Source organism: Hipposideros armiger, unplaced genomic scaffold (assembly GCF_001890085.2).
Source record: "Hipposideros armiger isolate ML-2016 unplaced genomic scaffold, ASM189008v1 scaffold_387, whole genome shotgun sequence".
NCBI lineage: Eukaryota > Metazoa > Chordata > Mammalia > Chiroptera > Hipposideridae > Hipposideros > Hipposideros armiger.
The window spans coordinates 1,469,003-1,489,137 of NW_017731737.1; the positions used below are offsets into that span (position 1 = coordinate 1,469,003).

At 38.6% G+C, this 20,135-nt stretch overlaps 1 protein-coding gene across 7 annotated transcripts in view; it reads right to left on the bottom strand.

Moving 5' to 3' along the window:
• Nucleotides 1-19,164, bottom strand: part of EPHA7 (EPH receptor A7) — a 168,998-nt gene extending 149,834 nt beyond the window's left edge. For all 7 annotated transcript variants that reach the window (XM_019663237.1, XM_019663234.1, XM_019663233.1 and 4 more), the window contains exons 1-3: nt 18,838-19,164; nt 14,355-14,419; nt 10,030-10,699 (exon numbers count right to left, since the gene is read on the bottom strand). In XM_019663237.1, the coding sequence (XP_019518782.1) occupies nt 10,030-10,699; nt 14,355-14,419; nt 18,838-18,934 (832 nt within the window). In that variant the 5' untranslated portion in view covers nt 18,935-19,164. The remainder of the gene's footprint in view (nt 1-10,029; nt 10,700-14,354; nt 14,420-18,837) is intronic.
• Nucleotides 19,165-20,135: the final 971 nt, after the last annotated feature.

Here is a 20,135-nt window from a genome sequence, read left to right on the forward strand (position 1 = left end):
AAAAAAAAATCAGATAGCATATGATGATTCCCACAGAGAAAGGGCAAAGTATTTATAAGTATTCACAAGTAGAGATCATCTAACAGGGGATCAGTGACACTTCATTTGCAATTGCAAGTAAAGGCAAAATTTCCACATCCTGAGATACGTTAGGTGGCATTGCAAGTAGAAAAAAGCACGGCAACATTCCGGTCAAGATGGTGCAGTAGGTAGACGCTGTGCTTACCTTCTCTCCCAACCACATCAAAATTCCAACTAAACTACAAAACAACCATCATTAAGAACCACCTGAAATCTTGCTGAACCAAAGCCTCACAACTAAGGATTTACAGAAGAAGCCACCTCGAAACTGGTAGGAGGGACACAGATGAGGAAAAGGCTGGTTCCACACCCAAATGTGACCATTTAAAATCAGAAGGGATATCTTGGCCACGGAGGTTCCCCTCAAACGAGCAAGGGGTCCCAGCACCACACCAGAGGGTTTCAGTGCCAGGGAGAGAAGTCACCATAATTCCTGGTTGTGAAAAACAGAGATTGTGGCTGAGTGAGACAGAGGGTGACTGGAGTCCCAGGTGCTCCTCTTAAAGGGACTGTGCACAGACTTACCAACGGAATCACTTGGAATTACTGGCTCCGAGTTCCAGTGCTGGGGCAGTAGTTGGAGAGGTGACAATGACATACGGGAGAGAACTGAGTTGTCTGGACAAGGGCTGGAGGGGCAGCATTCACTGGGATGGAGGAGCTGGAGGATACAAGTGGTTTTTTTTGAGCCCTCCTACTTCTGGGCATGCAGACGCAGGTGGCCACCATATCTGAGTCTCTATCAAGGAGGCTAAAACCATTCGTTCACCACACCCTGGTGATTCTGAGAGCCCGCCCCACCCAACTTTTGGGCACACAGAGATGCTTCCAGTGGTTTTTACATACACATCACCTGCCTTGACTTATGCTACAGACTTTCCTTAGGGGCTCTCAAAGGTTTGTGGAACCCAAACAAGCAGCATCTGGCTTGAGCGTGTCCTGTGCCTCTGGCTGAGCAGACCTAAGACCTGCACTAGTGACAGCTGACCTTGGTTTGCAGCTTGATCCCTCGAGGTACTTCCAAGCACGGTATGGGTGGTGCCCATCTGTGAGTTGCTCTGTGGCTACTGCCAGGTGGTCCTGGGTGGGGCATGGGCTGTGGCTGAACTTGGCCTGCAGAGATCCCCTACCAAGTGGCTGGACATCTGGTGTGCCCAATGTCCAGCTTTGAAACAAGAAGGAGCATCACCCAGCCGCCTCTATGGATGACACACCCAAGAAGCAGATTGGGCAGGCAACAGAGCCCTGCTGAGGAAGATCCTGCTTTGCTGGGTCAGTTCCTGTACCACATCTGCTCCACGGTAGCCCCAGCCAGTCCTCACAACCAATGAGTCTGAGGGTCAATCCTTCCTACTGACATGCAAACAGCAACCAAGACTTAGCTACAAGAGGAGGGCGCATGCAACCCACACAAGAGGCACACCTGGAGTGCATGGCTGAAGTGACCAGGAAGACTGTACCACTGAGCCCCACAGCACACCTACTACATAAGGCCACTCTTGTACAAAGACAGGAAGATATAGCAGCCCTACCTAATACATAGAAATAAACACAGGGAGGCAGGCAAATGGGGGGAAAAATACATGTCCCAAATAAAAGAACAGAACAAAGCTCCAGGAAAAGAACTAAACAAAATGGAGACAAGGAATCTGCCAGATGCACAGTTCCAAACACTAGCTATAAGAATGCTCAGTGATCTCAGGGAGAACATCAGCAAAGAAACAGGAAACATAAAAGTGGAGATTAAAAAAATATAGAAAACAACCAGTCAAAAATGAAGAACACAAAAATGGAAATGAAGAGTACATTACAGGGAGTCAACAGTGCCTTAGATGAAGCAGAGGATCGAATCAGTGATTTAGAAGATAAAGCAACAGAAAACACCCACAGAACAGCAAAAAGAAGAATTAAAAAAAAAATGGCATCTGGGACAACATCAAGGGTATTAACATTCATATCAGGGGTACCAGAAGGAGAAGAGAAAAAGGAATTGAAAATCTATTTGAAGAAAAGATGACAGGAAACTTCCCCAACTTGGCAAAGGAGACATACAAGCCCAAAAAGCACAGAGAGTCCCAAACAAGATGAACCCAAACAGGCCCACACCAAGACACATCATAATTAAAATACCAAATATTAAAGACAAAGAAAGAATCTTAAAAGCAGCAAGAGAAAAGCAGTTAGTTACCTACAAGAGAGCTCCCATAAAATTATCAGCTGATTTCTCAACAGAAACTTTGCAGGCCAGAAGGAACTGTCACAAATATTCAAAGTGACGAAAAGCAAGGACCTACAACCAAGATGACTCTACTCAACAAAGTTATCATTTATATCGAAGGTCAGATAAAGAGCTTCCCAAACAAGAAAAAGCTAAAGGAGTTCATACCACCAAACCAGTATTACAAAGAATCTTAGAGGGACTTCTTTAAGATGAAATAAATAAATAAATAAATAAATAAATAAATAAATAAACAAACATATATGAATAATACAATGGCAATAACTACATACCTATCAACAATTATTTTCAATGTAAATGGATTAAATGCTCCAAGCAAAAATAGGGGGGCTGAAAGACATGCACAGACTGAAAGAAAGGGGTAGAAAATGATATTTCATGAAAATGGAAACAAAAAAAAAGCTGTGGTAGCAACTATAATAGCAGGTAAAATGGACTTTAAAACAGACAACAAGAGACAAAGAAATACGTACTAATCCCACTTCTCAGTATTTATCTGAAGAAACCCAAAACGCTACTTCAAAGGGATGTGATCATCCATATGTTCATTGCAGCATTATTTACGGTGGCCAAGATATGGAGGCAGCCTGGGTGTCCCTGAATGGATGAATGGGTAAAGAGATGGTACATATATACAATGAATTATTACTCAGCCGTAGAAAAGAATGAAATCTTGCCGTCTGCAGCAACATGGATGGACCTAGAGGGTGCTGAGTTCAGTGTAGTAAGTGAGAGAGCAAAACACAAATGTCATATGATTTCACTTGTAAGCGGAATCTAAAGAACAAAATATACAAACAATTGAAACAGCAACAAACTCATGGATACAGAGAACATTTTGATGTTTGCCAGATGGGAGGGCAGTTGGGGCATGGGTGAAAAAGGTGAAGGCATTAAGAAATAGAAATTGGTAGTTTCAAAATAGTCTATAGAGAATATAGTCAATAATACAATAATAACTATATGTAGTGCTAGGTGGGTACTAGTCAGGGGGATCACTTTGTAATTATATAAATTTCTAACCACTATGCTCCACACCTGAAATTAATATGAACTAATATTGAATGGGAATAAAATGAAGTGCAAAAAAAAAAAAAAGAAAAGAAAAGAAAGAAGGAGGAAAGCAAGGCATCGAGAGAACAGGAGAACGGCACTGCCAGTAATTACCACCAGAATTTGGAAGACAGATCACTGAAGAATTTGGGGATGTGTAGGATTAAGGTACAACGGGTCACTGTGAAAGGTCATGATGGTTTATTTGCTTTTCTGTTTATTTGGGGCGAAATGTTAAGTAATGGGAATCATAAAAAAATATCCACAGGTGCACTTAATGTAGAATGGGGACCAAAACCAGGGAGGAGGAGCAAGGGCTCAAGTATGATAAACATGTGATTGAAAAGTAGAAAAAAAAATGATGGTCACATTGGAGGGATTTAAATGCCAGCCTAAAAAGTGTAAAAAACCATTACTGGTAAGTAGGAGCCCGAAGCTTTCTAAAGAACCCAGCGATGCTATCTATGCGGTGTTTTACAAAGTGCACGCTGACTGCCATGTGGAGAAAGAACTGGGATAGCAAAGAGAATAGCAAAGCAGATGAAATATTTAGGATGCTGGGAAGTCAGAGATACAAGCATTATGAAATTATTATGAATGAAAGAAAATGCTGAGGTTTGTATCACCTTTCAACATGTCCTGAAAGTTTATTTTTATGACATACTGCTATCTGTGATAACATGTTCATCTATAAAGACGTGGCCCACTGTATTGGTTATGGACAAGGATTATGGAGCGAGACCGCCTTGATTAAATAGCAGTTTACCACTCTCTATGTGATTGTGAGTATTCAACCGACCCCTCACTGTGCTTCAGTTTCCCTACATAAAAAAAAAAAATGTGTACATACACCTTATACATAAATACAAGTTAATATATGTAAATAAGGTAACACTTCAGTAAGAGTATCTTTTTCTCCTTTAAACTGCATTATAATAGTACCTACCTACCAGATTAAATGTGTAACACCTCCCTGTACGGTTAAATGAGTTAATAATACATGTGAAGCACTTAAAATACTTCTTGCTATCTATCGATAGCTAAAAAACAAACAAAATCTATGACCTATTTTTGTTGAATGCATTGAAACTCCCCCCTCTGAACTCATTTAGACTAACCTACCAGTTACTACTGTTCTATCACCAGAGCCCCGTAGTTCATATAGACACTAACTTAATTTAAAAATGCATATTTTGGAGAGGCAATTCAGTTTGTCTTAGTATAAGCTATCAGGTTACATATAATTTATAATTATGTTGTTTTAAGAAGTCAATGTTCAAGATTTTAAAAAACACAGAGAACATAAAACCCCAAAATTCTAAGACATTGTCACATTTATGCTCCCATCTACTCTTTTCCCTATGCATCTTCTGCATAATTCTAAATATCAGTGTATAAAAAATTTTATGTTTTTCATTCAAAATCATTAGTAGAAGAATTTAAAATTCCTGTATTACATTGTTGATATTTTAAGAACAAAGTTCAGTCAAGGTGATACACTTAACTTTGGACATTTAAGTTATTTCTAATATTTCAAATTATATACATTGCTGGGGGGGGAGAAGTTATGTGAAAAGTTATATTCTTTTATTGAACTATATTTTTAGGTAAATTACCAAGGATGAGATTACTGACTTAAAGGATATTAACTATTTGCAGCTTATGAGATCTATGTTCATTCACTCATTGCCATAATTTTTCTTTACTTAACAAACTCCTTGTTGCATTATTAACAAAAAGGTAAATAGCAAGTATTCATTGATTATTTGCTATGTCCCAGATACTATGTGTAGGGTTTTAGCATGCATTATTTCATTCAATTCTGACAAGTGCCCTATGAGGGATGTACTATTTTTATTAGCCCCATTTTATACTTAAGGAAATTAAGGCTTAGAGAAATTGTCCTAGTTTATGCACCTGGTATGCTGTGGAGCCAGAATTGCAAAATGTTGCAGCTCTAGCATCTGAGCTATTAACTCTGCAGTGCATCTTACGTTTCTGTCTATATTTGATTATAAATACTATATACTGTAAAGACTATTTGTTACTGTGAAAAGTGACAGTACAAACTGCATGCTTCTTTTTTGTAAAAACAAATAAAACAAAAAAAAATGGTTTTCAAAAACCTAATCAACACAGAAATTCTAATAGTAATACTTCCAAACTGAATGTTTTAATTTATTGAGTTGTATGCTATACGCCCATAAACCATATATTAAAATAATGACAGACCCATTAACTTAATAGAAAATATTAAGAAACTACTATTAGGAAAATTTCTTATAATACAAATTAGAAATATATGATTACTTGAATTTCCATTTACATGAAATCATAAAAAAGAAATTTCTAAATCTTTAATTCAGAAAATTAAAATTAATTAATATGAATAATGGAAGCAGATCACAGCTCTAAGCTCTGATATATGTGCATGTTAACTGCATTACATCTTCGGATTTTTTACAATTAGGGTGACCATGTATTTTGTCTTCCAAATCAGAACACTTGTGAAAGCAAAAAGGAACAGTGTTAATTAAGTAAAAAAATTATCCCAGGCAAACTAGTAGATGTACGGTCATTCTACCTAGCATAAAGTTTTATAATTTCTTCAGTAACTAAAATCCACTGGTTGAAATACAGGACAAATTTTAGGAAGCACTGGAATGTAGTAGGGAAAAAAGACTTGATTCGGTAAACAGGATCCTGGATTCTCATCCAATTTTGTTCCTTAATAATATCCCTGAGCTCCAGTTTATTCCTATGATGAAAGAGAAAAAAAAATAATACTTCCCACCGCTCAGTGATGTGGTAAGGATTCAATGAGAAAACGAATATGGTTGTTCAGTATAAACTGCAAATTAGCTATCCAAATCCAAGTTATAATACGAAGCTCCACACTTTGACAAATAATATTCTTTTTACATGGAATCAAATTGTACAAAAATTTCAAAATATATTTCAGAATACACTTGTATTAGTCTCTGAAAACATTTATACATGTAAAATATAATCTGCTCTCAATTTTTTAAATGACTACTCTTTTATCTAAGAAATTATATGAGCTAGTTTGCATAAAAGTTGTGACATAACTTATATGGTAGTTTTTTAAAAAAGGACTTTTTGATAATGAAAGCATGTTAACTAGAATTGTATATTTTTAAAAGACTATATAGAGTTTTCATAACAGCACTATATTAAGAATCAGATAGAAATTCTCCATACGTTAATATTCTTGAGAAATACTTGGCTTTCAAATTTGAATTATTTTTTTCCAAGTCACGAAGGAAAAAAAGCTCTTACATCAATTAATCAAAACTGTGATCAGTTTTCATGATTGTTCATATTTCAAATTATACTTTAAAAACATCACAATGGGCTGCCGCTCTAGAAAGTGCCCAGATAAACTTGATCTTCTGTGGCTCACCACCCTCATTTGCCTGGGGACTCAACCAGCATCCTCTCCCAAACACTTTAGTTTTCCTCAATATGGGACTGGAATTTGTTTTCAAACTCTGAACAGAATCACTGAAAGGAAACAGGAGAAATAGCATAAAGGCAGGCCTGGATTGATTCCAGGGGCAAGTGCTCTCACAGAAATGTGTGAGAATTATGTCAAGGTAGGAATGCTTTCGCAAATGAGCATAGCGCCATAGTCCAGTGTAAGTATTTAATTCTTCTGCAAACATCACAAAGGTTAAAAATTAAGAAAGTAATGTATTAAACAATTTACTTACAAAATGCACACATGCTCTTTCAGTTGAATGATAAGAAGGCATCGTGACTCTTTTAATCACTTTTTTAATGAACTCATACTATTACTATCTAATTCCACCTATTCTAACACATAATTAATGTAGATGACACTGAAGTAATTTTACTTTATTTTTAAGTACCTTAGTGTATTTTGCAGGTGACAATAATTTTGGTATTCAAATATGGTTCCAATTCTTGAAACCAAAATAAATGAATGTGAATAATTTTAATAGTACTGCATTTAATGAGGTGATTTTGCACATTTGGAAGAAATTGTAGTCTTCATGGTAAATGTATCTCCTTATACCACAGTTAATGACTGCTGTTCTTAACTAAATTCTATACTTAGAAATACAGAACCTAAACAGCTCCTGTTTGTTTTTCTGAACAAGTAAATGTAGAAATCATATAAGTCAAATTACATAAAATGAAACAATAACATAATTTCCTTTACAATCTTTAAACACTAAAAGAGCAAGACCTTTAATGTTATTTCCTAGTCTTTCCTTAGACAAATTTAATTGTGCACTTTTATATGTATTCCTGCTTTATTTCTTGTTTCCTATTTTTAATTTTGCTAAAGTTTTACACTCCATTTTCAAATCAATCAAAATCTTCATACGACTAAAACCAATTGCTTTTATAGCTAAAATGTAATGTAATCAGTGTGTTCTAAAGTATTTCTCATAACAGTTATTGTTGAATCCACCATCGTTTTTAAAAAGTCACCATCATTGTCAAATAGAGGTTGTTAACCTCTAGTCAATAAGAACATTTGTCTTTCATTAAATTGATTAATTCACTAAGAATATATCTCTATTCACCCAGAAGAATAGCAATCTGCCTACTAGTAGTGGTACATCTTCAGATTTTGATTTCCACATATCTGGTAACTGCAGCATTTCCTACTCACTAAGAAATACTGCCAGTGACAGAATGGGGAAGAGGGCAGTGGGTAGACAAGTATGACTCCTTCAGGGGATGTCAAAGAAGGCTGCTAACCCGCCCTATGGACCCCGAACCTATTCCATTTACTTGGCACCAAGTTCACTTCACAATGTCAGCTATGGCAGGGATGGTAACTGAGCGCCATGGGTATTTGATATGCTAGCGACCTTCCACATGAAGTATTTAACTCTTCAACCAGGACAGAAAAATTTACGTGCTCAGTTACTCCATCTAAATAGTGTGTCCAGTAGAAATACAGTGTGAGCCACATATGTAATTTTTTAAATTTCTAGGAGCCACATTAAATGAGTAAAAACAAACAGTTGAAATTAATTTTAATATTATATTTTATTCAACCCAATTTATCTAAAAAAAATATTAATGATGTACGAGTATGTTACAGTCTGCTTTTTGTATTAAGCCTTTGAGATCCAGAGTATAATTTATACTTACAGCACATCTCAATTTTAAATAGTTACTTTTCAAAACCTAAAAAGCCACTGGCTATTGGATAACACAGGCATAAATATATTTTTTAAAAAATTTTTTAAAGTATTATTTCCTTAAATATTCTACTAGAAGGAGAATTTTATAGGGAAGTAATGTGCATTATATAACAAACTACTATTAGCAAGGCAAGTTTAGCAATGAAACAATATGTGCTAGGATTCTCCTTGCTCTGTGATGGAAACTAGAGCAATATTGTTAAAAGCCCAAGCTCTGGAATCAGAATGCTGAGATGGAATATAAGCTAAAATAAATACTACTTACTAAAGTAACTGCAAGCAAGCAATTTATCCTTGGTAGCCCCAAGTTTTATTCTGTAAAATAGTGATCATAATGATCATCTACCTCAATAAATGAACTAGTAGATATAAAGCACATGGAAGAGTATCTGAACATAGCAAGTTGACCCCAAAATTTAGTTATAGTAATTACTGTTGGTTACAGTCCCCTATAAATTAACTAATATTTACAAATATTAAAATTGTGCTGCTGGCTAGGAGTAAAAGAATACATGAGCTATTTTTTAGAATGTATTGTTTTATAAGTTATGTTAAAAGAGACATAAATAATAAAATATTATTATAAGATATTTTTCAGCATATCCACAAACACATAAATAACTATTAAGTTTGAAGGTCCATGTGACATAGTTTTAAATAAAAAAAATACTGGCCAATTATTATGACCACATAATGTTATGTAATAGAAAATCCAGTTTTACAAAACAGAAGGTTCACTAATTCATAGGCTAGTATTGTTTCAAAACACATAGAAATGCCCAATTGATGTATTACTAAATAACAAAAACTTTACTTTGTCCCCCTTTCACAAAAATGTGATCTACTATTACATGACTTATCAAAAAAACACTCATTTTATTATATTTAGTCCAGAAAAAAAAATACGACTTTTACAAAAGTAACCTCAGAGATTCATCAAATGAAAAGTGATGATTTTGTATCAAAATTTTAGTAGTTTTAAAACAATATTTCTAAAAGTTTGTAAATGTATTTGTATATGCCCTGTCTATCAGTAGAACTCCTGATAGCAGCCTCCTAAACCTCCTTTTTTTCTGCTCTTAGAAGTCTAGATGACATGGATTTTAAAACAGAAGGAATCAGATATCATTAAATCCTGATTAATGTCACTGCAGTCTCCTCTTATAAATCTCATAGCTCAAGTGCAACTGTTGATTTCTATGTCAAGCACAGGGCAAATTAAATTTTAGTAACACATGCCATTATCACCAATATTTATTACATATCCTTAGTGCAGATATCACAGTGGGGAATCATGGATCAGTTCAATAGTGACTTTGCTTACGATCTACTGAATTGGACTGCAGGTCCAAATTATTATTATGTTCAAATAATTATTATTACTTAAAAACTCTGACGCTGAAATAGAAAAAAATGCAAAGTGGAACTTTAATAGAGCACGTTACTTACGTTCACAAGTGTCCCCTTTTTGCTGGTAGCCTGCTTTGCAGATACATTTTCCAATGGGCACTAACCATTCTCCTTCGGCACTGCAGTGCATCCTGGGGGAGTTTTCCGCCTCTTCCTCTGCACTGCTCACACATGTCCCTCGAACCTCAACTAAAGAGGAAAATTCTGAACCAGTCACTGTATCTGGAAAGATAGCTAAGTTCTCAATAATGGACCAGCACTTCTTGTAGTACACTTTCACAGAAACCAAAGCTATGCAAGCCCCTACATCCTGAAAGGCAAGATAGAATCCCTTTTTGGACAAAGGTCCAATCTCTCTCACCTCAGTGTTAAGCTTCATCTTTCTTTCACCAAGGTCACCTTGGGTAAAACTTTCATCTGCGGCAATTGTGTCTATTTTTACATAGAGGTTTTCTCTTATATTCCTGCCAGTGTCGTAGTCTGTTTCATAATAGTACAAATTAAAGGTTTCCTTGCAAGTTCCCAGTACTCCAGGAAGACTGTTACAATCCCTCAGGGTGAATTTCAATTCTACAAAAATCCTTTGTGCATTGCCTTTCGAAATCCAGTTAGTCCGCAGCCAGTTGTTTTGGTTGGGCTCCATGACCTGGCACACCTGGTATGTTCGTATCGGGGTGTAGTTCTCATCCAAACCACTAATTTCTTCCCACTATAAAATTAAATAAAGGTCATCAGTCATTCAGCAAAAAATAACATTTTGATTTAGAAAGCGCATGAGGAATCTTTAGTACAGCACAAAAGCATATCTTTGAAAGAGGTGGATTCTGACCCAGGCAAACTTACTGCAACCTGAGAATACAGGATTCTCACTTCCGCTTCATCCTTGTGGCGGAACATCATTTATGCTGCCTGTGTTGTCTGTACATACAATAAATATTTCATTGTGTTTAATTTCTGTTTGCTAGCGTATGAGTGTTTTTCTCTTTAGGTTTGCTTACATCTACAGTCTCCACTGAGATTAAAATATTTATAGACAAAAGTGCACAACACAATTACTTGTATTATCATTGAATGCATACACATATGGATACGGGGCAGAAGTTTTGATAACTCAGTAGACATTTTAAGGGTAAAAGTTGTATTTAAACTGAGACAGTACCTAAAAACCCAGGGATGAAAATGCTGAGAATATTCTGAAATGTAAAAGCACTCCACAACATGTTGCTGTGAACTCTTTTACAATCTTTCCAAATGAGACATAAGAGAGTAATACTTTACAGAGCTATTTATTTATTGTAGTTATCAATGATATTGTACATAAACCCACATAACTGTAAAAAAGTAGTTGTATAAAAGTATGATTCATCTTTGTAAATAAATTGCTTTCAATTGATAAAGGTGCACGACAAATCAACATCCTGTATCATATTATAATAATAAGGTTTCTGACAGGAAAACTGTATCAGAAGTTTAAAAATGCCCATTCATATGCTGATAGAATATATGAATATCAAACTCATACATTTTCACAAAAAAAGGAAAATAAATTTGGCAACAATTTAAAGATTATTAAACCATGTATACTATCACTTATATTGCTCATTAGTAATTAAAGTCATTTAACCAAAATTAGCCAAAAAAACTTAAAACAGTTGTTTATATCCTTTCTTACCATTATTACAAAATTCCCCCCTTTATATTTATGCTGCCTTAATAGTGAAATTGTTATTTGCTTTTATGCATTTTCCCAATATGAAATACCAAATCTAAACAAACATGTACTAGCATTATAGTGCAAAGTAACATACCATGCAATATTTAAACTATTATTTCAAGAAAAGCAGATGGGAAAGTAAACCAATAAGCATGTGCTAATGAGTTTTATTTGCAAAACTTGATAGAATCAATTTATTTAAATGCTCTATAAAATATAATATCTATTTTTAAAACTGTTTCTTTGACAACAAGACTGACAAATTAGCAATACATGCATACTATAATTCAGAAATTTCTTGTGTAATATTTTTACTACAATTTTATTATACATATCATCAAAGGTCCTGAACTACAGCAAAGAACCCATTATCATGTGCAGCTTTTACTCAACACAACTTGAGTTTGTGATGAATGGTGTGCATATTTTCCCTTTGTTTCAGTTAGCTGCTTATTATATGTTTGAATGGCACCTAGCCAAATATACTCAAATTCCTCCATTTGGACAGGTAGATTTTAAGTCTCTTACTTAGATTGAAATTAGTAAAAATAAAAAGTAAAACTGGTAATGGCGTATACTAAAAAATCAAAAATTCTATAAAGATAAATGGGCACTTTCTAGTAATTTCCCAGTTTGAAGACACCGAGGCTAACTATTGTAAACGTATATATCTCAAGAAATCTTTTTTCTACCTTTAAGAACAATTATATGACTTTGTTCTATGTATGAAATATCAATTTTACTAACCTATGAAACCCAGTTCATTTTAATTTTTATTTAAAAATTTATTCCTGAGGGGAAAATTTCAAGACAACAATGTATAGATAACAAATAGTGAGACTCCAAAAATGCATTTAACGCAACTCTTGTTTTATTATTTTACTTTTGAGAGACTGTAATAATTTCCACAAGTGATACCATTGGGAAAGAAGTCTTAATTCAGATACTGTGCTTTTATGAAGTGCTTATAAAAATATTTTCTAGAAATCTGTATCTTAATAATTCATTTCCAGTTAGATATTTAATCACATGTAAGCCAATCTATTTCATATATTGAAAATACTGTAAATCATCATTTTCTAATTTATCTAATTATCTAATTTATACATATATGCAATCATAATTTATATATGATTCCTTCATATACATAGGGTTAACTGTCTAATCAGATACTTTGGACTGATAAAATGCCCATCTGAGTCCAAGATAACAGACAGTCATAACTTATCAGTTTATGGATTATATCGATGATAGTATATATAATACTATAATTATATATCAGTTTACTTCTCCTCAGAGATAAAAACCATCCTCTATCTCTATTTGTTTTAATTTATGGATGGTAGAAAATAGGCTACATCTGTCATGGGCAAGAAAGGTGTTCCATCTTTTTACTGTGAATGTCTTTTTAATGTATATTATTTTACTCATGGAAATTACTCCACTTGCAAAAAAAGTATGACATGACTACCTCAAATTTAGTGCACTTTTTGTATTTAAGCTGCAAAATATTTGTCTTTTTTTCATAAGTTATTCTGGCCAATACAGATAACTACAATATGATCTTAAGCAATCTCTCAAATATTAATTGAATGGAAAATCTGAACATTTTAAACAGATTTTCATCATTCACATTTTGCGTTCTTAAACTGACTTGCAGTTCATGACATAATTGATTTTATGATGTTCTCATACTCAAAAATCCCTTTCGGACTTTCACTCTTCTTTTTGCAAAAGTTGTTATGCTTTTTATATCCTCACTTATACTACATGGTCTTTGATTCCAGATTTCTTACTATGCCAAAGATTAACTCAAGTAACAATGGATACATTTTCCTTTCTCAGAGCTCTCTCCCTTAGTAAGGGATTAGGTATGCGCACTCTTTCACAATTAAAAGACTGAAAGACATTGAACTAAATTTAAGTAAGCGATACATCTTTTCTGATATATAAAACTAATAGTAAGAACTGGGGGGAGGGGATACTTATATTTTCGTAGATTTTTATTTCACTGCTTTCACTCATACTTACTGTAGCAGATTTTTACTGTAATATGTGCATTCTCTGCCATCACTTCTGATTGATAAGAGCAGATAGACAGCATATGATGTAAATTGGGATAATCCAAGTATTTTATAGCAAATTGGATGCTAACATATTGTGCATATTACATTTTTAGTTAGCTTTTAAAGTATATTTTGAATGATGCAAACACTGTTTTTAAAAGAGGGGGAAAAGGATTACATACTGTTTTAAAGAACTACACACAACCTACCTGGTGATTATACTGAAGAAGCATAAACCAACTAAAGAGGTTTAAGTGAGTTTGAGAAAGGATTTTTCCCTGTAATTAGTTAGCATTTATAGCCTGGAACCTGAGTTATGACTCCATTGACAATAGGAACTCAAAAGATTGTGATTATAGAGGGGTTTTTTTTAATCCATTTCCCCAAGTACTAAATATACCTCCTTCTCTACTCAAACAATTCAATGTCCCATCCTGAACACAACAAAATATTGAACAAGATATTTGGAGTTAAAACTGTTTAAATATAAAGAATGTGAATAATTCGATTGTGGTGAGAGGGAAAAGATTGTGTTCCTTACTTTAAAAAATAAAGGGTGATACTTTATGAAGAGAAACACTTACCCCATTTGGTGGAGAAGAAATCCATTCCAACTCTGTTTGTTGTGCTTTAGAATCCAGCAGTAGTACTGAAAGAGAAAATTTTATTTCCAAATGTTATGTGAAAAATTTAAACACATTTGTAAAAGTTATTAAAGTGAATCCAATTTTATATAATTAGCACTTCATGACTTAAGATATATAAACAGTTATTTATAGAAATGAATGCTTATCAGATTCAAGTATATTATTATAGTTTCTTAGGGAGAAAAGGTGAAAATACCATATTATATTTGGTATTTTTAATTAAAATATTAAAATAAATTTAAACACTCAAAAGTAGCTTAAAAGTAAGGGTAAAAGATTGCTATGTGATATATTGATTCTATAGTAATTATATATTATAAAGAGTTTTTGTAAACCACTGAGCCCTCCAAATTTTGTCAAATATGGTAACATGAATATAAGTGTAATTCCATATTATTCTTAAGCTAGTCATTAATTTGTAATATTCCGCCAAACGTATTTCCTAGCACCTTTTGAAAAAATTGGAGTTTATTTTTTTAAACTTTTCAGTGTCTTCTCTGAAGCCAAAATGAATCTGATTAAAAACTACATTAAGCAATGTTATCATGAGAAAAATAAATTGACTATTATTTACGAGATATATTTCTGAGTTAGTCAAACATCTGTTTTTAATATTTCTATTTCTTTAATTTCCCAGGGTTTCAAAGCATTAGCTAATTCTCAAAATGATATATTAAAACTCTGACTTGACTATTTTTTCAGACTTGACTTTTAAAAACAGTTGTATTCCATTTTTATGCTATCAAAAAACAGTATAACTAATTTAAATTTATATAAATGTAATGAATGCTCCTGATTATATTAATAAAATATATTCAAATTCCATATATTAATATATATCATACTTCCAATTTGATATATTTTATTGCTTTTTAACACAATTAACTTCCTAAAGCATTCACTCTTTGCTCAAACTTGTTTGTGTTACCTGAGTTGTTACCCTTTAAAATCCATTTTTTACTCTACAGCATTTTAACAAATATATCAATTTTTCAGTAAATAATAGTGAATGTATTTTCAATATGTAAATATGGTTAACATCACCTCAGCAAAAGGTTAAAATCTGGACTTAAATGAAATACATACTTATATGAACATTTAAATAATTCCTAGAGGGGAAAAAAAGTGTATTTTAAAGGTAATGAAAATGTGTTATGCTTAGAAAACAAAAGAACACAATGATTGTGCTCGACTCCTTCACACTAGTCAAGCGTATTCTCTGTAACTAAAAATAGATACAGATAGATACAGAGACACTTTTTTTCAAAAATGTTTTGCACTTAGGACTCTTGGAGAGACCATGACGACACAAACCTTTGTCAGAAACACTCTGACTCCCTTTCAAACAAGGGGGGGAAAAGAACCCACGCTTTTACAATACTAGCTGTATTTCGCACTTGGAACATCACTAAATCGTTGGACTCGTGAATTTCTATGAAGTAATTGTAAAAAGGTTATTTTGTTTTAGTCCTCCACAATAGAAACGAAAAGCACAAAGAAACAAACTACGGAAGTTTCAGGTACTCTCCTTTTGAGATGTTTTATATTATTTATTATTATTATTATTATTATTATTATTATTATTATTTTCTTCTGTAATGACAAGACACAAGGGAACTTTAAACCCAGGTGACCTTTTGGGGTCCTTTTTGAGAGTGCAATAAGCACTGCCGATTGTTTACTGCCGTTCTGTCACCCCTCAGCACAGCCCCGGGTGGGAGTAGGGACCACGGAGGGGCGATGATGGCAAACAAGTTAAAAGAGAAACAAACTAACAAAAACAAAACGGAAACCAGCCCCTGAGTGTTTAATCAGAAGCAGCTCTAAAGTGATCCGCGAGTGTCCCTCCCCACGCTCTGATCTCTGGATACACCCGCAAGTGCGCGCTTCTGCCTTCCCGCTCAGAGCACCCGGCGTCATCCCCCGCCTCACGCCCGCCGAGTTGTAGCCGGGCGACCAACCAGGGGTGCCCCGGCCGGGACCCAGGGACTCTGCGCCCCGCCGCACCGGCCCCGGGAGGGTGAGCGCGAGGGGCGAGATGCGGGGCGCGACCTGGCGGAGCCAGGCCAGGGAAGCGCGGGCAGCAGCGGGGCGGGGCCGCCGGCGGGGCGGGGCGGGGGGTGCCAGGCTGGCGCGGCCGCGGCGCTCAGCATCCATTACGCCTCCGCCAGACCTGGTCACTCCAGGGAGCCGGTGGCGCCCTAGCTCCACGAGGAGCCAGGAGGAGGAGAAAGGCTTTCGGGAAGCGACTCCTAAGAGGGAGCGGCGGCGCGGCAGCTCTGACGAAGAGGAAAAACAGCAGCTGCAGTTCGCCTCCAAGCGTCAGACTCCGACTCAGACACGCGCTCGCAGTAGCGGGAACCGACCGCCCAGAAGAAAGTGTGCGGGGAAAGTGGAGGAAGGGGGAGTGTCCCTCATTTCGTCCAGCCACCCCATCCACCCTAAGCCTGGGCACCTGCTCCAGGCGGTTCCCAGCGCCCGCCGGTGGGTGCCGCGGCGCCGACTCGGGGCTTGCTGCCTCCCAGAACCGCGGCTCCCGATCGCCGCTGCGCGCTGGGAAGCGTCGCCACCGAGAAGCCGGGCGCCTTCGCCACCCCGCCCACCTTTTAAACATCTCACTTCAGCGTTTAAAGAATTCAGCCTCCCAAGAATCACGATCCTCTCTCCGCGTATCTTGAGCCCACAAGAGAAAACCGAGCGAGCGAGCCACTCTGGCTGCGGGAACCTCTCCCCCTAGTGATGCAGTTATTTATAGCTCCAACTCCCTCCCGGGTCGGCCCCAGCTCCAGCGCGGGGCTTCGCCGCCGCGGTGCAAACTTTCCCTTAGGTCCCGCTATTTCGGAGGAATCCGCGCAGGGTTCCAGGGCTGAACGTTCCTAATCGCTAATGTCATGCGAGTAGAAATGGGGGTTTCGGTGTGTTTGGATGTGTGTTTCCAGCAGACGTCGGGTTCAGCTGCAAACGCGTAACAGACAGCTCCGAGTCGCGGTTTTCTCTGAAAATTTCTCTGAATGGGTTTAGCGTCGATACAGGTTGCAGATGTGAAAAGGGGTCAGAAGGTCAGGCTGGATCAAGAAGTAGGACATGGCGTTGGTTTGGGGGGGGGGTTGAATGAACGAAGAGGGGTGCACGAAGAGAATGGGGGAAGCAGCACTAAATCGCTAAATGTTGAGGGATAGTTGAAGCGAGGACCGAGATATAGCCCCCACCCATCACCACCATGACCTAAATCTGATATCAGATTCCTCCATCCTCCAAGTTAAGGAGCCAAGTAATAAATAGTATTTTGCTTTAAAATATAGGAAAATCAACCTTAGACTTACAGCCTGGAAGACAGGGGGTGGGGTGGCGGTGGGATTAGACTGTAACACTGCTCAGAGCAAGATATTTGCATTGACAGGATTTATTTTTCCCCAGCTCCAACTACAGGCACCGAAAGGTATTTTACCTTCGTCCGTGATTCAAAGGAGAAGAAAACAACAACAATAATAATAACCACACAGACGCGCATCTGGCTGCCCAAACGAAACCTGCTCTCTTCATCCAGAGCTAGTTAGGGTACAGGTCTTTCGCAAGGTTCCCCCAGTAGGACTGAACTGCCGGGCTGCGGGGCAGATGTTTGGGGACTTCCAGCCGCCCAGGCGGAATCACGTTATCAGTTGCACAGCCTCAGCCCGCCCCCTGCCTGCCCGACCCCGCCGAGCCCTCGGGGCTCCCGCTGTCCCCCGGCCGCCGGGACCAGCGCGCAACGAGCGCTGAATGGAGACGTCCCCGGCCGCGGGGCGCGCGCCCCCGGTCGGCTTCACCTCGCCGGCGTTATTGTTACGCGCTGGCGACCGAGCGCCAACCGCAGGCCCGCGCCTCCAGCTCAGATGCAGTGAGCACTTCATTAGTAACCCGAGCGGTCGGGGCTCCCACATGTCACGGCCCCTCTGGGAAGGCTCCGGACTTCAGCGGCTCGCCGGCGGGCTGGCCGGGACATTAGAGGCAGCACCCCCAACCCTCTGACCAACTCCAGCCGTAGCTTATCCCACCGGAGGCGAACACCGCGAGGAGGAAGAGGAGAAGGCTAGAGGAGGAGATCTGACCCGCCCTGGGTCCTAGAGAATGAGCTCGCCGGCCATCCCCCACACCCACCGCCCTCCGTCGCTGCTCACGCCTTCCAGACTGCCGGAGCCAGAAATCCCGCGCCCGTCGGGCCAACGGCCCCCGGCGCCGGGCTGCAGGCGGCTGTGCGCTGCCCCGCTTGCCGCCCGCCGGCCGGCCAGGAGCAGCCCGAGCGGTGAGGGGGTGGGGATCCGGCGGGGGAGGGTCGTCCGGCGCCGGAGGCGCGGCCGGCAGCCCCGCGGACAAGCCGGCTCACGCAGGTAGACAGCTAAATAAATAAGTCAGAACAAACTTTGCTTTTCCATCACCTTACCTTCCTTTGCAGCCTGCGCCTCCCCGGTGTGTGCAAAGCGGAGCAGCCAAATGTAGCATAAAATAATCCATGAAGGGTGCCGAGTTTGAAAAACCATGGTGCATGAGCAGGTTTTATTTTAGGTTTCAGTTGAGTCGTAGCTTTTTAAACGCTGTTTGCTCCGAAGTGGGTTATTTTTTTATTGCTCTTCTCTCATCGATTCCCCTTCTCGATCTCCTGCCGGCGGCTCCACGTTTAGCTTTTTAAAATTTTTTCCCCTCCTGTTCGTTCGCACGGTGTTTGCTGCCTGCAAGTCTCTGACTGCAGACCGGCCGCTTGCTCCACACTCCAATAATATCAATTAGGGGGGTGGGGGCGGGGCTCCGAGAGGAGAGCCTCCGCCACTCGGGCTGAATGGCAGGCGCAGCCCGCCTGCCAGGTGGCGATTCCCAGGGCCGAGGGGCGGGTCCCCGCGAAACGGCCGCCCCGGCCGAGGGGGCGGGTTTCGGGGCGCGGGCCAATCGGCAGCAAGCGGAGTCAGGTTGCGGGTCCAGGATTCCCTCCAGGTTCTGAGCTCCCGGCTCGTGCAGGATGCTCCGAGAGGGACGACGTGGATGGCAGTCGAGGTGCGTGCTGCTGTGGGCACTCTGCTTTTAGCAACCGCAGCTTTCGTGGAGCAGAATCAATCCGAGAATAACGCTCCATATTTACCGTTCTGTGTATAGCGTTACTCCTCGCGATCCTGTAAAAACCAGAAGCAATGCAAGCAGTCTCTCTGCTACCGATCACGGAGCCCGCACAAGTGAAAAGAGCTGTGCCTTTAAGTAAAGTTCCTGTTACTTTTTTGTTACAACCTCCGCGGGTCGGGTAACTTTGTTCTTTTCCTTTCTTGCAGGGTTTCTACTTCTCCTTTTGTTACTCCAACGGCAGTCAACTCTAGGCATCACCCAGCACCGTCCCTGGAAGAATGAAAGTAACTAAATGTATTATGTTCAATGTTTCCAAGAGTTTGCAAAAAACTCTGGCAAAAGAAACAGAGGAAAAGGGAGTGGAGAAAGGAAGTCTTTTGTTTTATGTGTACCTCTTACCCCGCCCAATCTTTTCACAATGGTTTGTTGGATTAAGCAGGACATGAAGAAAGAAACTTCAGAAAGTTCCGTATCATTTTTTTTACATGTTTGTCATTTTCTAAGGTTTTCCGTGGATTGTCCCACTTTGATCGTTTCCTAAGTCGCTGCATAAATTACATTTAATTTTAAAGAATGCTACCACGCATTAAATTCATAAAGTAAAACCTCTTGCAAATATCGACTACTTTC